General features: G+C 36.0%; 1 protein-coding gene across 6 annotated transcripts in view; it reads left to right on the top strand.

Moving 5' to 3' along the window:
• The window catches only part of ZDHHC14 (zinc finger DHHC-type palmitoyltransferase 14), a 108,194-nt gene that overhangs the window by 70,837 nt on the left and 16,770 nt on the right, over nt 1–20,587 (top strand). For 5 of the 6 annotated variants that reach the window (XM_040551224.1, XM_040551222.1, XM_040551223.1 and 2 more), the window contains exons 3-5: nt 890–1,048; nt 13,489–13,626; nt 17,184–17,232. In XM_040551224.1, the coding sequence (XP_040407158.1) occupies nt 890–1,048; nt 13,489–13,626; nt 17,184–17,232 (346 nt within the window). The remainder of the gene's footprint in view (nt 1–889; nt 1,049–13,488; nt 13,627–17,183; nt 17,233–20,587) is intronic. The other variant, XM_040551225.1, reaches the window with a different exon arrangement.

Here is a 20,587-nt window from a genome sequence, read left to right as displayed (position 1 = left end):
TTCCTATTGGTTTTACTGTTCTTCCTGTCTGAAAGTAATAAATTGTTTTCCCACTTCTGTGGTCTTATTTGACTGTGATTGTACGAGAACTGGTATATGGAGAAAAAGGTACTGTTTGTACACATTCACCTTGCACAGCACAGCTCAGCTTGGGAGCATTTAAAGGACAGAACTGAACTTCTTTGATGTAGCCTAATCAGTCCTTTAGTTACTGGAAAAACAAATGCCGATGTCCTAAAATCAAAAAGAAAGCCCAAATCCCACCACTTTTACCACATGAGCTGGTTGGAAACTATTTTTATGAGGAAAAACAAACAAAAAAACAAACCACCTTCAAAATATATACAAGTAAAATTGGGGGGTAGATTTTAAATTTCAGAAAAGCAAGATCTATAAATGTGCTCCATTGTAAATAATGTAAATAGTTTCTTGCTGGTCAGTCCACTCTCATTTTCAGAGATGAATATCTTCCTTGGAGCAAACTTGTCTTTCGAGGTCAAACTAAATAAAGTCTTTTGGAAAAACATCTATTTTCAACCATCCTGTACCAATAGCCATAATTGTCTGTGATGTATTCTTCATGAACTACTAGGGGATATGACAGCATAGAAATTTGGTGATCTAGGTAGCTTTCAGCTTTTGAGACTTGGATTTGAGTGTTTCCTTTTTTCTCTTTAATTCAAATTAGTTGGTTATGGATGCTGTTTGTAATCATCTCTGCTATCTGTAAAAGTTCTTATTTTAGGAGAATGAGAAGGAAAAAAAAAGTAGTTTATTAATATGGAGTTCATATAAATTTGAGACTTGCTATAGATTGCCATCAAGGATGATTATGTGTATACAGTATAGTTTGTGTGCAAAACTTAATGTGTTGCATTTCCATGTTTAGATATTGCAAATGGCTCCAGTTCAGGAGGATACCGCCCCCCTCCCAGAACAAAAGAAGTGATCATCAACGGACAGACAGTGAAACTAAAATACTGTTTTACTTGCAAGATTTTCCGCCCACCTCGTGCCTCACATTGCAGCCTTTGTGATAACTGCGTAGGTGAGTAAAAAAAAAAAAAAAAATATGGCATATGTTCGACTTAGTTGCTTATATGTTTTGAATACTTTCGATATTAGAGAGAAAAGAAGAAATCTGAGTTAGTGACAAGATTACTCATGAGGTCACTTGCTGTGTTCATCCTTTTTCCCATGAGCTCTGTTAAACGTTAAGAGCTTGAGAGGAGGCAGAGGAGGAGGAGAACATTCCAGTGCAGAGGGAACTGAGTTTTGCACAAGTCTCAGGATTGTTTCCTTCCCCAAACTAGATTGCAGACAAGGAGCTGCTTTTCCCTTTAATTTAAGACCAACTCTGCAAGGCGTAGTTCAAATGGCTAGGGTTGCACTCTGACCAAACACACACCATAGGTAATTCCTACCTTTGAACAGTTTTAAGACTAGGGTTTTTTAAGTCAGAATCCATATGAAATTACTGGACAAGCATGCTATATTTAGAGAGTAAATAGATGATGTCAGGACCTAAGCATATTTTGTAATGATGGGGGCTTTTTTTTCCCTCTGAACATCTTGTCTTTTTCATGACTGTTGCTTTGGAGGGCAGGCAAGGTGATTAAGATATGCTTGGATTTAAAAGCAAACTTTAAAAAAAAAAAAAAAAAAAAAAAACACCAATCAAATCTGAGTAGTTTTCTAGTTAATTAGATCCCATTTAGAGTTTAGTGCAGCTGATTAGCACGCCGTTGAGCCTGGATCTTATGCATTCAAGAAAATAATGTAGCAAGATGTCTCCAGCTGAGAGATGTAATTGCAGCATTCAGCAGTGATATTTTTAGATATAAAGCAGTCACTGGAAGAATCACAGTTTCGTATGTAGATGATATTCATGGAGTGAGTATGCTTACATGAGAGCAAGAAGTGTAGCCTTTTGGCCTTGTGCCATCAGTTGGTATCTGTAGATGCTTCCCTCGGTGTTGCTGCTGTTAGAGTTTTCTAAGTGTTGTAAAAGCTGTTGGATGTGGCAAGGAGAGATGTTTATGAATTGCAGTTGATGCCTCTTCAGGAAAGTATCATATCAAATGTGTAACCTGGATATTATAGTGTGGTGGTATTGCTCAAAAAAGCTGACAACCTGAAAATGCAGCTGTTGGCCAGTGCAGTAAATAAACGCTATTGTCCTCATCAAGAGAGTCCATCATAAGTAAGAGCAACCCTCCCATGCATACCTATTTTAAGATAACGTTTTGGCTATTTTAATAAACGACGACTTTCTCTACAGGTTATGTGCAATCTGATTATGTCCTCTTGATATTAAATTTTGTAGTCTACTGTAAGAAATAATTGGTGATGGAGGGGGGGAAGACCAACTTAAAACAGTTTCTATCTTCTGATTTTATCTGTATCGAAGCAACAGCTGTGAATTTGTATGAATATATATATATATATCAGAGAAGAGGCTGAGCCAAGTGACTCATAAGTGATAACTGTATCCAACAGGATTAGATTTTTCTACTCATAAAATAGGTGAGATGATTGCAATTTGTTCTTACACAATTTTGATTTAAAGCTTTTTTTAATAATTCATTTATTGGAATGAATTTCCTGTGGTTTTTTTCTCATCAGCTTTTATAATGAGAATTATGATAAACTGTGACTTTTCAGGGTATATTACATAGTACTTTGTTTCCTGTCTAGGTGCAGGCATTTGTCATACAAATGTTCATATGTATTTAATGCAATAAGTGAAATCTATAAGTATTTGTAACCAGTTTTCTATGAAAAATGGATGTCAGGAGAATTGGATTGCTCACATACTTTGAAAAACTAACAATGCAAGAGTGTACGGTTACTCAGAACATGTGTTATGAGGTTTGCTTCCATTCTTAAGAGTCAGCATTGTCTATATGATAATGCTTTTATTTAATTTTAGTTTAACATATCTTACAATAGGTGTGAGTATTCTTCTGTCGTTATAATTTGCTAGTTCCTTAATTAAACCAGTGCAAAAACACTCCTGCTTCACACATCTACGGACACTTGAGTAACTTATGTTTGCAACCCACTACCAGTATGCTTACGCATTCCTTTGTACCTTCTTGTTAGTTCCTGATGCTTTTGCTGCATAATAATTAACTACAGAGAGTGTGTGATAAAGGAATGGAGTCTTTCTTCAAACCAGCACTCATTACACAGGAAAAAAAACAACTTACTACCTTTCCCTAAAGGTGTTTTATGATACTGGACAAATTAATGCAGTGTGACAGAAAGGTTCTTTCATTCAGTGTTTTCTGTTGATGCTTTTTTCCTGTAAGGAATCCTTAGCAGTGTTTTTAACATGTGAGTACCTGCGAAAACTAATTCATGTTTTTTCCCCCTTATTAGTTGTACCACCTTTCCAGTAAGCCTATCTGTTACTTCTTGGCACTGATTTTCATCTTATCACTCATTTTTATATGTAACCATGTAGCTTATTTACACAAAAGGTCATGTAGCTTATTTACACAAAAATAATGTATTTTAAAAAACTACCTAATTAGAATTGTACATATAGTAGCAATTTCAAACTCCTTTAGCTTTACAATGTTTTCATAGTAGTATCCAGAAAAATCTGGATTTTCATGCAAATGCAGTTTGTTGCATTTGTATGTAATGCCTTCAAAAATTTGGTCAGTTCCCCTCAGTCAAACATCTTGGATGTATTCCTGACTTGCTTTTTTTTTTAACTGCCTTTATGAATGGCAGTTGGAAGTTAGCCCCTCAAGGGCTTTCTGTGTGCAATATGTTGCTTAAAAATTGTAAGCAAATTTAAAATAACATACATATAAACACAAGAGCTAAAGGAGGAAAAAAAAAAAGGAATAACCCCAGCAATCAACTTCTCAGCCTGGGCTAGTTATTGCTGAGTTTTGACAACTGAATGTTGATGCTTTATCTGATGCTATTAAAAATCCAATTGTCAGGTTTCCTTCTGAAATTACTTTTTCTTTATATTTTGGTGATTTCAACATCAACTTTCTTTTGTGATAAATAATTTTAGATTTCTTTAATTTTATTTTTATAATAAAAGCTGAACAAGAGGCAGTTGATTGTTTCCAAACTATTTCCCCAGATATAGTATGGAATGACTAAGCAAAAACAGTGACTGATGATTAGCAAGCAGTAAATCAACTTAGTCCAAAAAATAGATGTCTAAAGCTTTCTTTGTATTCACATGCCACAGTTTTGCCTATCGAGCAAAGTAACTGGCTTAGACCAAGGCAAAAATGTTAGAAGAAGAGAACTACCATTTATATTCCTAAAATAGAATTTGTCCTTATTTATTCTTTTTTTTTTAATGTATGTCATAAATTTGTGTGTGATTCATGGATAAAGATAGCTTCTCTTGTCAGGTTCCACTGTGTTTCTTTCAACGCAGGTGACTTTTTCCAGAGAGGATTGAAAGCTCAAATTTTTGAAGATGGCTTCTTTTTGAAATGTTTTCATTAGGATTACTAAGAAATCACTTTGATTTTTCAGAGATCCATTATGAGCATGAGAATGGCATGCTAAGCTAGACCAAAGGTTTCAGTTGGTGCAGCAGCCTGTTTCCTGCCATGGCCAGAGTGGATCCCCAGGGAAGAACAGAAGAAGAGGGCAAGCATGCAGTGATACTTCCTGCAGAATATTCTCACGCTTTCAGAAATTTTCAAAATAGGCTTTCCTGAGCATTTGAGGGTTAACACTTTGTTTTCCGTAGCTCTTGGTGGATTTGAGGTAGCCTTCTTCATCAATCCTACCAATGGTTCTGTTTTTTGTAGGAAATAGGATTCTTCTCACTTGTAAGCTTGGTTGCTTTTCTAAAGATCCTAAACATGAAAACAAGTGTCAAGATTTTATTAGGCTGGCAGGGGTCTGGGTTGTTTTTTCCAGTTTTTATGTTCTTACAGTTGAAGAAATTGGGTGTTATGTAAAGACTTAAAGATATAGGTGAGTCTAGAAAATCTAAGTCTTTGAGCTTAGTTTCTTTTCTCTTTTGATTCCTTTAACCATATATTATACAGTTAGCATAGAGTATTAATTAGTTTATATCCAACTGTAAAATTATGTATGCTACTTTCTGGGGGCGTTGATGAAATGGAAATATTGTTTCAGATTTTCGTTAGCTTGGATTTCTCTTAGAAGCTAGGCATTACAGTGGGGAGCATGCCAGGGAAAAAAAAGAAGCTAGATCCTTAGGAGCAGGGAGAAATACTTGAGGTCAAAATATAGTAAAACTGCTGGTCCTTTAATAATCAAAACCATATTTGAATATATGAGGATATACGTCAATGGTAAAGAAATTATCCTTTTTAACCCAATATTGGAAAGCTAAAAGTGAGTTGTATTACTGAGGTCCTTAAGCATACGAAGGAGTATTTGATTAAAAAGTAGTAAAATATAGTACAGGTTGGTCTAGGACATTGAGGATATTTTAGTGGGTTTGGTGATCAGAATCAATGAGCTGTTATGGAAGACAAAGCAGTGGATTACGTAAGCAAGAGCAAATGGTTTCTGTGTAAAAAACAAAACCAGAAAATATGCTATATTAGAAGCAAATAGACACCCCCTTTCTGGTTAAATCATCACTTCCCTAAAGCATTTTGACTAGGCAGTTGTAGCCATAGTCTTGTTTCTGATCCTGGCTGGATTACATCGATGTATTGTTTTGAAAATACTGTGTGTCATGTACTTAACAGTATGCCAAACAGCAGATTCTGGATAAAAATCACTGTTCTAAAAAAAATAGGTTCCCTGGTTAAGCACTGATGTTGTAAATGTATTTTCTTCAAATGGGGAATTATTGATTAAAATGTACATAACATCTAACACGCGATGCAAGACATAGTCAGAATTACCTGTGTGTTCTGGGAGCAGCTCTCCCCAGACATCATTCCAGACACCACCATCTTCCAGCCAGGAAAACACTAGTTTCTCCAAAAGCAGGCTGAGGGGTGGCATTGTAAGTTTTTGTGGTTGTTTTTGTTTGTTTGTTTTTATAACACTGACACTGTGTCTGAGAGTAATTTGCCCAAGACTTCCTGGTCCTTTATAACCAACGTACATTTACTTGATGTGAGGGCTTCATTTTGCTTGGGTTTAATTCCATTCTGTAGCACTCTTCCTTCGTTCCCTTATTATCTCTCTTTTTACTGTCAAAGCTTTTTCATGACCTTTGCCTATTTCTTTTCTTACATTTTCTGGGTTTAGATAAAGCTATGAAGTACTGCTATGAAAAGAGTGTAATTTTCACTTCATTAAGGGGCCTGATTTTTGAACCTGTTAAGCCTTAGCTCCAGGTCTCTTGAAAAGTGACTCTTTAGCTCAGCTGTTAAAACTACAAGGTTAGCTGCTATGTCCTTTTTTCCTTTTTTTTTCCCCTCTTTAGTTTTCTCTCCAGTTTTCACAGGTAAGAAATGGCTATGTCTCTTCTTGTTGAAGGTGTGCTACCTTTTTGGGGCACCAAAGAGGCTGCCAGATGGAGCACACAGCAGCATTTCCAGACATTGTATATTATTTGTCTATGATTGTGCCATCTATATACCAGACGTATTTTAGAAGTTCAGGGAGCATGGTATGTGTGTCAAAGAGATTGTTTTTATTTTTTAAGTTTAGGCCAAAGCGCTGGGCAGAAAGTCTCTTTAAAACATGGTATGGTGTCCAAGGTTACTTCAGAGAAATATATTACAGCTAAGGTGTTGGTCTGAATATGTGTACAAAAGAGCAGAGGTTATCGAAATCCCTGAGTATGTAAATGATGCTGTAAATCTCAGAAGTCAGAGTAGAGATTTCTGAGAGGGGAAAAAAAAGAGAGAAATAACTAGGAGAAAATGCAAAAGAATATTATTAGAAACTGAAATAAATAACCAATATTTACATTTGGTGCAATAACATTTTGAAAGATGGTTAAGGAATTAGAAGGTAGGTACAAGGCAATGGTAGAAGTGTATAAAAGAAAAAAAATGCTTTTCAGTAGAATAAAAGAGGAATAAAGCCATGAACTTTGTAGAGGTTGATGCATGGATACCACACTTACCTTAGGAATGAGTTGGGTTTTTTTGAGCTCTCCTCCTTCATGATTTGGGTGTGTGTCTGGCAATTTTATGGCTCCTAATGTCTTATATTTATGTGTAACTTAGCATATTTACAAAAGTATGTGTACAAGGAGAAGATGGTTAAGCAGTGAGGTCCTTCGCTGTGCACTCTTATTCTGAACTGCTGCTGCTGCCTTTGAAAGTGTCACCATTAGTGTGCTTGCAGTCAACGGGATTTATTGTTAATTAGTCAACATTGATTATTGGAGGTAACAGTGAAGGGGGCTATGTGTCAGTAGAGTTTAATTACTGTGAGCATGCTAAGGCAATGTTTGGATGTTTTCCTAATAAATCGTTATTTTTTATTAACAAAATTAAGTGTGTTTATTTTCTTTTTGTGAGTAACATTAGTCTGCCACTATTGAAGTTGATTAGAGTGGAAAAAGTTGACGTTGCAACTGATTTTCTTAAAAATCCACACAAATAGCTTAGATTTCTGGGGTAGTACTTATGCAGTTGTTGGAGTAAAATGTGTTGAGTATCCCTTGCATTTGCATCTCTGAATGACTTTTTGGTATAAATATCCATGCACGTTATTAATTTATTTCATTAATTAAGGAGGCCTATTTTCCCCAATGTTACATTGCTGTTTCACTTTGTATCATTTTGTAGAAATCAGTTTAGTGTCTAGAAAGTAATCTGGAGTAAACCTTTGGTGCATATTTCCCGAGTGTAAACTTGAGGCCAGGAGGTTCGCTCTGTTCCATTTTGTTTTCTTGGGGTGTTTTAGTTGGGAATCAGAATACAAAAGTACTAAAGCTTGGTGGTTTAAGGGATCTATTGTGCATTGTCCCTAACAGATGTTCTAAAATAACATCAGCATGCATATGAATGTAACTTGCAGTCAGTCTTCTGTTATTCACTTCAACATAAATTTCTAATCCAATTTCATTTGAAGTAACAGCAAAGGCATTGTTAGGAGGATGACAGTCTCACAGGTGAATGCTGTGTATATTAAGTGATGCAAATTGATCCATGTTTTTGATTGCTGTTGCCAGTTGATGGCAAGTCCCATCAGTCTTTTTATACAAAAATTTTTCTTATGAGTAAGGACTTTTAAGTCAATGGAACGAAACAGCTGATCTAAGGATATTTTTTTTATGAATAAGCTATGAAGAATGGATACAAGACTTTTTATTAGTTATGTCAAACTGACTGTAAAGGCTTTAATGCCATGGTTATATTTGGTTTTGTGCATGTGTACATGATTCAGGCTGTTGAGATTGAATTACTGTATCTTAGAAAGAAAAATACTTTTTGTAATTAAAAAAAAAACCCTCATTTGTGTTCCTTAGCATTTCAAGAGCAACCAAATTCTGAAAATACCCTTTGTCATACAAAATACTAAGTCAAGAAGCATAAATAGATGTGGTCATATCATGACATCATAGTTCTACAAAGAGCTTTAATTGTCATTATAATAAATATGTGCAGATGTGTTGGTATCTCTACATAATTGCTCAGTGTGCATCCAGAACAAAGGATCTCGTGGTCCTATCTTGTCCTGCTACTATCAAAAGTAATTTCAGTTAGAGCTGTCTTGGTTACTTCAGTAGGAATGTGAGTTTGACTGTCACAAAATTTGAATAGCGGGCTGTTGACTCTTCCCCATCCTAGGGTGCATGTTTTCATGTGCTAAACAAAGCACAGTAAACATTCAGTGAATGCCTTAGGTTTGTGTCTTTGCTATGCAATGCTTTAATTGAATGAGATGGGGGAATTGCCAAGTGAATTCTGACTTGTGCTCCCTGGAATCTGCAATTTAATGTGAAATTGTACCTGCAGGCCTTTTGTCTTCCTTAGACCTGCCTTCACATTAAGCTTCAGAAAACATATGTTGGTGTGCAGGGATCCAGTCGAGCAAAGGCAAAAGGAAGCAGTTCATAAATAATAATAAACGTTTCTGAAATCACAACGCATCCAGACAACAAAAGCTGCAAGGACTAGGCTGGCCTGTAAAATTTCTGTGTAAAAACACTTTTTTGTTCTTAGTAAGTTAGAAAGCTTTTACTGAGTGCTTTGAAAGAAGGAAGAAAGCTTTAGAGTCATTTTGTACATGGTTTCCTGGAGCTCAGGGATTGAAAAGTGGAAGCTGAGCATTTAAGAACTTAAGGAGTCTCCATGCTGTGCTGTGGAAAAGCAGAGGTTTGGCTCTTTGCTTCTGAGCATCAAGGAACAAGCTTCCATGTGGCTTCTAAAGGAAACACTCTGCGTCTATAAGGCCCAGACGCTCCATTGCTTATTAAAATGGGAGATGTTATCATTTTTGGTTTTATCTGTGATATTCAGCAGTTAATGTTTCTTAGGCAAGTTATCAGATCTAAATGTTTCAGGGAAGTTAAAAAGTGAGATAAGTGTCTAAAGCATGATGTAACTTGTGTGTTCTTCTATGTGGTCCCAATCCCATATATCACTGGGTGAGTTTTAATGAGACCACTGGGTCGTGCCGACAGCTCACCGCTTCTAGGGCAACACCATCTGAACTTCTTCCTTCTTTCCCCCTCTCACGTGATTCTCGCCTTTGTGCCCATTCATACAGCCCTTACTAACACAGCTGCTGGTAAGCCAGTTTTACTCACTGAGCAACCAACAAAATAATTTCCTTTTTTTCTTTCCTGCCAGTTCGGTGAACTGAGCTGACTCAGCAGCAACTTAGACAATGAAAGAAGGAAGTGGGATGAGGTGACAGGAAGGGCAGCACGGGACCACCTCTTTCACTACTACTGAGCTTTTAGGTTGGCTCAGTTATCCTGTGAGGCCTCACACTTGGGCTTTAGTTACAAAGGTGCTGGTTAGCCAAATTCCAAGCTAGATCACTTGGGACAAACTGGTAAAATAAAGTCACTGTTGGAGGTTTGCTGACATCTCTTGAGATTTCTTACATCTTTGGTTTTCTGTGGTCTTTACAGCAGCAATTTTAGTCTCCATTTACCTGTCTCCTTTTTTCATTGATCCTTCACCTTATAAACTGTTCACACATTTTTTCAGTCTTTTTGTTTACATCTGCTTTTGTTCTCAGACTCTGAAAAGTTCATTAAAACTGAATTTCTCCTGCGGTCCTGGCAAGTGTTAACCAGCAGTAAGGTTGATGTTAGAGCTGAGCTGAATTAACACTGAGCTGCTTCAGAAAGGGTCATCCCTTCTCTGGCAGTGTGTTCTTTCTTCTTCACTTGTGTCAGCTTCGGTGTTTCTCTGATACTGGGATGAGCTGGCTTGGGGAGCTAAGCAACGGAAAATTAACCCTAGTTTTAAGACAGTCTGACATTGTGAACCAGGCCCCCACAAGGTAAAACATGCACCAGTCTTGGTCTATGGAAGGAGAACACACAGACAAGAGGTTGTTCATAGGATTTCTAGAAGATGTGAAGCAGGACTGTCTTTCTCAGTAGTTCTCTATTAGGTCGTTATGGTTGTAACACCATACCACATCCTGAAGCAGATACCTGGCTTATTCGCTTAAAATTGAGTGCATGATGATGATCTGTCAAAGCTGCTTTGTTCCTGAGATGCTTCCATAGACAAACTCCAGACCTTGTAGCTCCTTCTTTCCTCATTAAGTTCTAATATACTTTCTATTAACAAGAGCTTGTATTAGTAGTATTTTGATTTTTTTCATTTGCTGCAAACATTTTTACATTAAGTTTGGCATAAGTGTATAAATACAGCAACTATGCCAGGATACTTTATAAATTCAAACCAAAACCACAACCATCACCTCCAAACAGTCCGTGATTCTTCATAACATGAATCAGTTGCATTTGTATTTGCCCAGCATTTTTGGTTCACAAGGGCCAGAATTCCCAGCTTCTCTCAGCATTGGTATTTTTCTCATTTCTCAATGAAGGTGAATCTTGATTTTTGTTACCAGCATTGTCCAGACCAAAGGCAAAAGCTTCCTTTTCCAAATTGTTGTTTGTTCAGTTTGCAGGCTTCTGGAGGGGAACTTGATGATACTTTATTTCTTCATTGATACTTATTAAGTTAGTACTTTTTGCAAGGAAGAAGAAAGAGCTCTAGTCTTAAGAGAGTTTATATTTCTCAACAGTGCTAGGAGTTTCTGCTTAGTATGTGTCTGCTCATTTTGCCAGGACTGGCTGTTTTCTAATCCCTTGCTATTTAAGATACTGTTTTGTGGCATTATAGCATAAATGTCACATCCCTTTGTATTTTATGACTGTCTGGGAAAAAGGAGGCCTGGTTTATTCATAACTCACATAAATCCTCTAGTACTTCTCTTGCTTTGTTAGACTTGTTTCACATTTAGCACTGTAGTGATGTTTTTTCAACTAGCCTTTTCTGTACATTTCTGCTTTATAAATATACTAGGTAGTTACTTGACTCCACAATTTGAGCAAGGTATTTACTGAGCAATCAGAGCCTTCATCTTACCAAAAAAGTTTGAAGACAGAAATAGAGAGGAGGGGCGAATAAGTCAAAATACGTCTCTATTAAGAAGTATATGTTTATGTGTATGCATCTGCATATAGGTGTGTGTATTTGCATAGGTATGTGCTTGTATGTGTGCATTTATCTGCATCTATCAAACACATACATATATTTAAATATTGTTTCACAGCTAGAAACTGAGCTTTATGTCAGTAGAATGTGTTGATTCCTACTGTGCGAGCATAGAAGAGAATTAATGTGAATGTATGGAATTAATTTTCTAAAGACGTCGTGATTTTTTTTTTTTTCCTGAAGCACTAGGGTGCAAAAGTACCCAGGTATTATACTTTTAGAAGTCTCTATAACTGTATTTTTCTTTGTGGTATTATTTGCTCATGTGTTATGTTAGGTACTCATTAAATGAAGTAGAGTGTTTATCAGAGAATAAGGACTCATTCAGAAGCACAAATGTAAAAATCAACACTACTGAAATATAGTGGCTACTTATTTTGGAAATAACAGTGTATTCCACTGAATAAATTGCCGACTCTTAGATATTGGAGGTATTTAGTTGTTGGTATTCTTAGCAGTCTCTCTAAATCAAAGTGTTTCTGAAGCCTTATCCTAAGTTCAGCAACTTCACCTTGAATAGCCCCATTGGAATTTGAAACAGATTTATGGCAGAAATATGTGGTCCAAACATCTGTTACACAAAACCATTAAAAAACCCGAAAGTCTGGTGAACTCAGAAATCTGTTGTGCCTGTTGTTTTGATGTCTTTTTTTCCTAAATGGAGATAATCCTAAATACATCCTTCAAGGAAAACCTCCCATGTAGGTCTTTAACATAAAGCCATAGTTAAAATAAACTGGTGTGTTTGAACAGATGTGCCTTTTTAACATAGAGCTTAAGGACTTCAAATTTATAGCTTGCCTTTCCTGTGCAATTACAAATAGTTTGATATTGTACGTCAGTGGAAGCATAAAAGTCACAGAAAACAAAACAGGGTTTGGATGAGGATCAGAGGGTGAGAGTCAGTCAGCATGAGAGCATCTGTCATGTGTTATGATCTTGGATTTGATTAGAAATTTAAAATTCTGACATTATGGCAGTGTAATCTCTTCAGTTACGAAAGGCCCTTTTGTTTCCTGACAATCGCTCCATTTTCATTACCCAGAGTTTTGGGACGAGGGGGTTCCCGGCTGCCTGGAGCTGCAGGGCTCACTGGTCCCACTGCTGTTTTCCAGCACCGGTGTTTGGGACGCTCGATACTGAACTGCCCTGGCGTCTTCCTGTCCCATTAACACGTTAACCTCTCAGGGAAATAAAGGGAAAGGGTTCAGTTTAGTAAAGAAAAGTATAAGCAAATTTTACAAGGCTGCCTAAATGTTAATGCTTGAAAAATGGTTTGTGTGAATGGTTTTACTGTTCTGAATGGGTTTGTAAGGCAGGATCAACTCTTAGTTGAAAAATAGGTGGTCTGGAATGGAAAATACTTTGAGTAAAGCGATAAAAAAGAAAGTGGGAGGGTGTGAATATTTCATATGCCGTAATTAATGGATGGGATGGTAGTGGGCATAAAAGTCAGATGTCATCGTGACAGATGTAAATACGAAAACTAATTCTGAGTAGGAGAGTCACTGGAAGAAAATATCCTTGCTTTGAAAAAAATGCAATTGAGTTGGTACTGCTCCATGTAACAGTGGATAAATACAAGCTTTTTGGTCTGACTGCACAATTTATCATAATAATGCTGCAAGTTCAATGGGAGCTCACCTCAGTCATACTTTAATTTATTCAAGAGCTGTAAGTTTTCATTAAAATATTCCTTTTTTCTTTTCTTTTTCCCTTCTAAGTAAGAATTTCTCTGGGGCTAGTTGCAAATGCCAATTAAATCGTGAGTTTTAATAAAGTATTCAGAGAGCTTTTTTCCAAGTAAACAGCATTTTATTAATTGTTTTCCATTTTTTTCTTCTGCCTCTCATTTCAGAACGGTTTGATCACCACTGTCCCTGGGTAGGCAACTGTGTGGGGAAAAGAAACTACAGATTTTTTTATATGTTTATTTTATCTCTGTCCTTTCTGACAGTCTTTATATTTGCATTCGTTATCACCCACGTCATCCTTCGTAAGTATGCTGGTGAAATCAGATTACGTATGTAGCCATTTACTTGAGTTTTTTACTTTTAAGTTAATCTTTTGATCATTCAGGGTTTGTTTATTTATTTATTTATTTGCCTTTTCTCTGAAGCTTCACAACCCCCAGTGACTCCCACTCTGGTCTGTAGCAGACCCTGGTCATGGTAGTCATTGATCTAGTACTGACGTTACCTTAATAGAGTGTTAATTTTCTGATCTTTTTTGTCCTTTTATAGACAGTTTATTGAAAAAGCAGCACATATACTGCATGTCTAAGTATACAGTTAGCATCATTTTCCCAAGGAACTTTTTTTTGTTTAAGAGTAAGTATAGGTCAGTTGTCATCCAAACAAAAAGGTAAACTAGTAGAAACTAGTTTTGACCTATTTTACGCTTTTTTGTTCACTGTTCAGTTTTACATCTTTTACCCTATTTTTAACATGTTACTTTCATTTGCATGACATTCTGAGAATGACCAATTTATAATGGAGTGAATCAGATAAGCTATAGGTAGATGAATATGCATAAGTTTGAGATTGATTTTTATTTGTATTCTGAATTTGGTTTAAAGAAGATATTTCCCAGACTTTTGGGTGTTCTTTTTTGTTATTTTGGTTTTTTGTTGTTGTTTTAACACATAACAAATTGTGTTAGCTCCTGTATGATGATGACCTAATCTGTGGTGATAGGTTATGAACTGTCATAAAAAGAAGTCCTTTTGTATATAGTAAGGGGTTTTTAACCCATTTTCATTAGGACACATTAAAATATTTCACTAATTATATAGGATATTGCCTTGAACAGTATTTCTTCAGTCATTTTGGAAATGTGATCTTTTCATTTCTTTATATTCTGTATTACAATGGAAGCTTGATAGAAGTAATAATTCTAGTTTATAACACATTTATAGAGCTAACTTGATAATGGCAATATTTAGAGAATGCTTTACTGAAAAATATGTCAGATTATGTTTAATTTCCTAAATAATTTACGCTGTGAAGGGATGGAAGTTTATAGTTTGAAAAACACAACTACTACTCTTGTTCGTGCTTCACAAAAGAAGGGCAAAAGTACTGAGTGGCTGTCACAGTTCAGAAGTGCAGCACTAGAGCTAGGGGCAGTGATTTTGGGGAGTCTGGATCAGCAAGTTGTTCTCGCTGCCAGATAAGGCGTTTCTAATGTCAGTTTAAAGAGATGAGGAAAAAACTACCCAATTGTTTAAAAGGGAAAAGTAATTATTGGAAAGAGAACACTTTCCGTTAATATTCAAAATTTATTTGGGCATACATGTGCATGTATTTGCATACCTTTTACAGTTAAGGCATCAGCATGTTTTTTGTCACCTTACTTTGCTAAAATTCAGCAGTTGAAAACAATTGGTCTGACAATATAAAGCTACTTTTGAAGCTAATCTACCTTTATTTCACAAAAACTACAATGCTTTTTTTTTGCAGTTTTCAGCATAAGAATTACCAATATTATGCCAGTATTTCATATTTTGTATATCATGTTGATTTATCTAGTGGATTTTTACTTCACAGCATACATATCTAATTCTAAGTGTGAATTAGACAAAGATCAGAGAGATTAATTTTGCCTCTGTGTGGCTGAGAAGAACTTCAGCTTTGTGTAAGTGTTAGAGGTAACACACAGTAAATGTTAAGTGCTAACTTGTCTAAGTGTATCAGCTGTAAAACATTCTCACTATGGAGGTTTATCTACCTTGGATGAGACAGCAAAAATGTCCATAATTCTAAAGACTGTTTGGTCCTCAAAGGCAATGGGAGCAGGTACGAACTGTGAGTATTTCCTTGATGTTTACTACATTTGAGCTTCAAGTTCAGCATTCAAATTTATCTAATATATTCTTGACTGTATCAAAAAAATATTCAGCCCATATTGGGCTGAATGCCTTTGGAGAATATCCTTTTGAGAAGGGGCTGAGGGATGTTTACAAGCAACTTGAAGGCATTTGTGGTTTTTTTTAATCTCTCATAGTTCATCCTAATAGAGAAGTTCCTTCTCTGACATTGTTGATTACATAGGAAACCTATTTAATTTTAAATATCTCTTGATATAGACAAGTTGTTGAAATCTGTGTAATTTTTTTTTATAAGTCTTACATGCTGCTACTTTAATAATTTTTTGGTAAACCCATGTGGTAATGAGATATGAGATGCAGCAAACTTCTTGTTTTCTGTGGCGTTATTTTCAAGACATCCCTTGGAAATTTGCCCTTTCCAGGATTAAGAATCTTTGCACATAGTATTATTAAAGATAATAAATAGACTTTGTAAGTCAGCTAATTGAAAGGTATTGTATTGCAAGATTTTCTTCCATCTCCCCAAGCCTAAAACATTTTCAATACTAGTATGTCTTCAGTTTTTCATCTTTGTTTGAGGTATCAGTACTTCAGCTGTATGTTGGAGTGAGGAAACTTCCTCTTCTGATACACTGGGAACTGCTTGTAAGTGACCAGCAGTAGGGAATAGAGATCACAACTACCTGCTGCCATTGCCGTTAAGGATCCTAAAAATAGTAAGAAGCTAGGGGAAAGTTCCACTAGTCTCGTGCCTTGAGGCTAAGACCAAGTTACGAGAGTCTGAAAAGACTCAAAATACAAGGTAAGTAACATTCTCTTTTTAACGATAAACAGAAAAATTGACTTCACAGGTCAGATATCAGGATATACACACTTTTTTCTTTGAAAGACATCTTGATTAATCAGGATTCTGCTCTCCTCAGACAAACCTTCAGATAGATTTAGCTAACGGGAAATACTTTCAACTTGATGCATTTATATAATTTAAATTGCACACTAAAACACAACAAGTATGTGTCTTATGTGACACTGAATCAATTTCTACAGACAAATTCACTTGCTGCATATATATCAGCCAGCAGTCAAATTGTCCTTTTTGATAAATATCTCATGGTTGTGGAACTGAACTCTCCATCTCCAGATCATTGGAGCATGCTGTTCTGGAGCTCTTTTCAGCTAATAGATATCTTTTATTTTCCAGAGGCAATTAGCACCTACTAAAAGGGGGGGGGGGGGGGGGGGGGGGGGGATAAAAGAAATGTCTACACAGGTGCAGTAGGAGCAGAATTATAGTCTAGAGAACTTTGTCTGTTTCCAGAATAAAGGAGGGAAAGCTGAGAATCTGGGTTTTTGGTGTAAATTTTCCAAGTCAAGAGGCTGCTCTTGAAAACTGGTATTCCAAAATTAAAGAATTAGCTTACAATTTTTTGTTTCGATATTAGATCTGAAAATAACAGGGATAATCAGAAATCTTATTCAAAGGAAAGTATGCATGCATCAATTTGGTATTACTGAGAAAATATTCTGCAGATGTTAGACCTGATAACATACACAAGTTTTTTTTCTGATTTGTTGCTGCTGAATAACATAATCTCGGATTCACTTTAGTAAACCCTAAACTATGATTATTCAGTTATTCTTCAAATGCTGTGTATGCACTATGGTGAAAACAGCCTGTAGTCCAATTTCTTACTGAGTCGGTAATCTGGGTTCTGTTCCTACAGGTTCTCAACAAACAGGGTTCCTCAATGCCCTCAAGGACAGTCCTGCAAGATATCCTTTCATTGAAACAGGTTTTAGATCTTATTGTAAAGTAACATCTGAGATGTGTTTTTGTTTTGTTGCTTTTGTTGGATATGTACATTTGGGATTTTATCAATTAATGATTTCATCACTACTTGCACAACAGGATTTCTCACCACATGTTAGAGGTAGGAAAGGGACTAGTCTGGGTTTTTCTTACTCATCATCTTTTGCAAGCAGTACCCTTAACAAAGGTCTGTAGTTTTCATGTGTGAGGGAAATATGTTCCATGTATTTGTGATGGAATTCATGAATATATTTCACGTTATGCCCATGCTGTGGTTTCATTTGAAATATCAAAAGATTCTTCTGCTCTTACAGTAAAAAAATATCTGAAATGGCTGATTCTTGTCAGAATAGAAAAAATAGATTGTGAAACAACTGTCTCTGAAGAGTTCAATTCCTAGAAGTATCTTTACATTGACTTACTGTTTTTAGGGAAGTCCCTTTCAAGTGTCAACTTCTGTTAAGTTACATAGAAGTAAGCACATGCATACTGGGGGACTACTATTCTCTAAATGCCCGGTGTTCTATTTATCATTTCATGGGAGCTTTTTGTATATTTTCCACTAAGTGAGAATGGAAAAGGATCTTCCTGATCCTACCTGAAAGCAGCTAACATAACAGAAAAATGGGAAGCTGACAGAAATTCTCTTTAATTTCTTCCTTACATTTCTCTACAGACTGTAACCTTTGCACCTCTTATGGATGTGTTTTGAATGGTTTATGTCAGAATAAGCAGTTTGCACCTCTCATAAAGCTATTATAAAAATAATTCTTTTCCATACTCCTGCCAAGAAAACTTCTTCTGGACACTGTACATCATAAAGTTTTCTCTTTTTGACAGTAGATGAAAAGAAACTCCCATCCTGTTTGCTCAGTCATTTGTAGCTGGTTATAAAGGCAAACCACTCTTTCCAGGTAGATTTTCCAAGTGTCAAATTCTACAAATTCTGTACATACGATTTTCTTTAATGTGTGTTTGTTAGGTAGAGCCCACGAGCTGCAAACTCCCTTTTAAGCAAAACCAGTGTTTAAATTTTCTTAGTGTGCAAATAATTTTACAAACCACAAACAAACTATTCTAAGTAGCACAACAGTAGCTTCCAAATGAAACTATTACAATTACTTCTTACAAAAGATTATTCTTTCATACGTTGTTCAAACAAGAATAGCTTTCAATTGTCCTTAAATCAAAAGGTAATTGACTACGCATTTGAGGACCCTTGTACAGGAACAATAGGCTGCTTGTTCATAGTTTGCATTCAGGGATGTGCCAATTTGACAGGCTCTGTAGTCAATCTTGTTGAAATGGCCTGGTTTGATAGTGACACATTGGACAATTTAATAGCTTGGTTACAATTCAGAACAGTAAAAAATTAAATTGTCTGAATGGTATTGGGAATGTTGCATCAGTTCATTCAGATACGGAGAACATTGCATGTCTGTATTGCTAAAAAGCCTGTGCAAGATACCATGTTATGCTAAAAAGCTATGCTTTATATTGAGAATATTGCTTTTTTTTGTATTGGATTTTTATTTAACAGACTCAGTCATGCTAAGCTATCATAAAACCACCTGCTCTAGAGATCTTCCAGTTCCTCAAACCAAGATCCAAAAAGAAGTCTGAGGAATTCCCTTTTCTGTCAGTAGGAAACTAACTTTTGTATTTTGACCCTCTGGAGTGTAATCATGGCAAGAAACAGCTTGTTACTGGTGTGCTCATTCTGCTGATGAGGTTGCAGAGAGCATCCCTCCCTCTCAGGTTCCTCTTCTGACCAAGTGATTCATCCTCTTGGTCTTGGTGTGTAGATTCTACTGAGCAGTGCTCATCTACAGTCCTTCTTACGATTTCTACCCTCTCAAAGCCCAATTAGGTGGACTTGTACTGTGTCCAATTTTGGGGGGCTGTTTTACACCTTCTGAACTGCCTGCTAACAACAATCTGCTTCCTTAGCCATTATCAGTTTATTCTCCTTGCTTTAAGCTATGGCTGTTGCACAGTCAACTGAGAGTAATTTCCTAGCTTGCGTTGGTTTGGTTCTCCACATGGTTTGAAGAGGAGATGACAGAGTAGTCAGAACATGCTGCTCAGCAGTGCACTTCGGTCATTTGGCTGCTGTTGAAACAGATTGGGTCATAAAGCAAACAGCTCTTTTCTGTTTTTTAAACCACTTTAAAATTATACAGACAGTTCATGTATTTCCCAATTCATTAGGTCAGAGCAGACATGCAGTACAAGACTCTTCACTGTTAACTAATATTAGGATATTTTATTGCAATTAATTATGTCCATCCATGTATTTTCCAGCCTGTGTCTCTGTATAATGGTGAGGAGCTGTCATATTTCTTTTCTGTTGATAGCTTCAGTGGTAAGAATGTTATTTGTATCTTTTAAGGCTGTGTCCTTGTTCTGGAATATTTTGAATTACTGTTGTCTTGGAAACTGACTTCTTTAAAGGTTAGCATACAGTTAGCATACAGATTATTTTTATCTTATTCTTTTCGCATTGTCTTGTTCTAACTGATTTATTCTATCAATTTTTCTAGCAACCAAAATCTTTTCTGCTTTTGATTCATGCTCCTTAAAAAAAATCACTATTTAAGGGTTGCAGAAAATAGCATAGTAGAAGCAAATGTATTCTGCATTCATGGCTGTTGTAGGTAAATGAAACTAAATAAAAATAAAAAATAATAATGATTAAAAAAAAAAGCAAGAAGGAAACCTTCCATAAAATCTTCCATAGAAACTTGCTCTTTTTGCCTGAGTATATGAAGTTTAGAAGCTACTTTGTTGTCTTGCCGTTGAGATGATGACTCCTTTAGAGTTAAAGGAATTATATAAACTGTAGTAAGTATGCAACACTGGGTGCTGACTGACTTTCTTAGTATAACAATCTATTAAAATGTAGTTACTTCTTTGTGGCTTTCAGGTTATGCAGTTTGTAAGGAGTGAAAACAGAAGCAGTTCGAAAGCAAATGAAAGGAGTAACAGATGCAAGATGAAAAACAGACGATCTAATAGCATAGCCTGTTTTTTTTGTTTGTTTGTTTGTTTTTAACTTTTATGCTAAATTTAGGAAGGTAATTCTGTGCTTTTCATTTGCATTGTTCCCATTGGGAGAAGTTAGAAGAGGTGAAGGTTACTCTTGCATTGAAAAACCATTCAGTTCATGGAGTTTAAACCAAACCAGGGTTGAAGCAGCTTATTGATTCACTGATGACATATAATTAGCTAGCAATCAATTGGGGGTTCCCAGTCTTCCTATCAGTTTTGGACAAATACTGTACAGTTCTGAGTATTCAAGCCTAACCTAACTAAGGC

The sequence above is a fragment of the Cygnus olor genome, chromosome 3 (assembly GCF_009769625.2).
Source record: "Cygnus olor isolate bCygOlo1 chromosome 3, bCygOlo1.pri.v2, whole genome shotgun sequence".
NCBI lineage: Eukaryota > Metazoa > Chordata > Aves > Anseriformes > Anatidae > Cygnus > Cygnus olor.
Note: the sequence above shows the minus strand (reverse complement) of the source record. Positions and strands in the feature narration are given on the sequence as shown.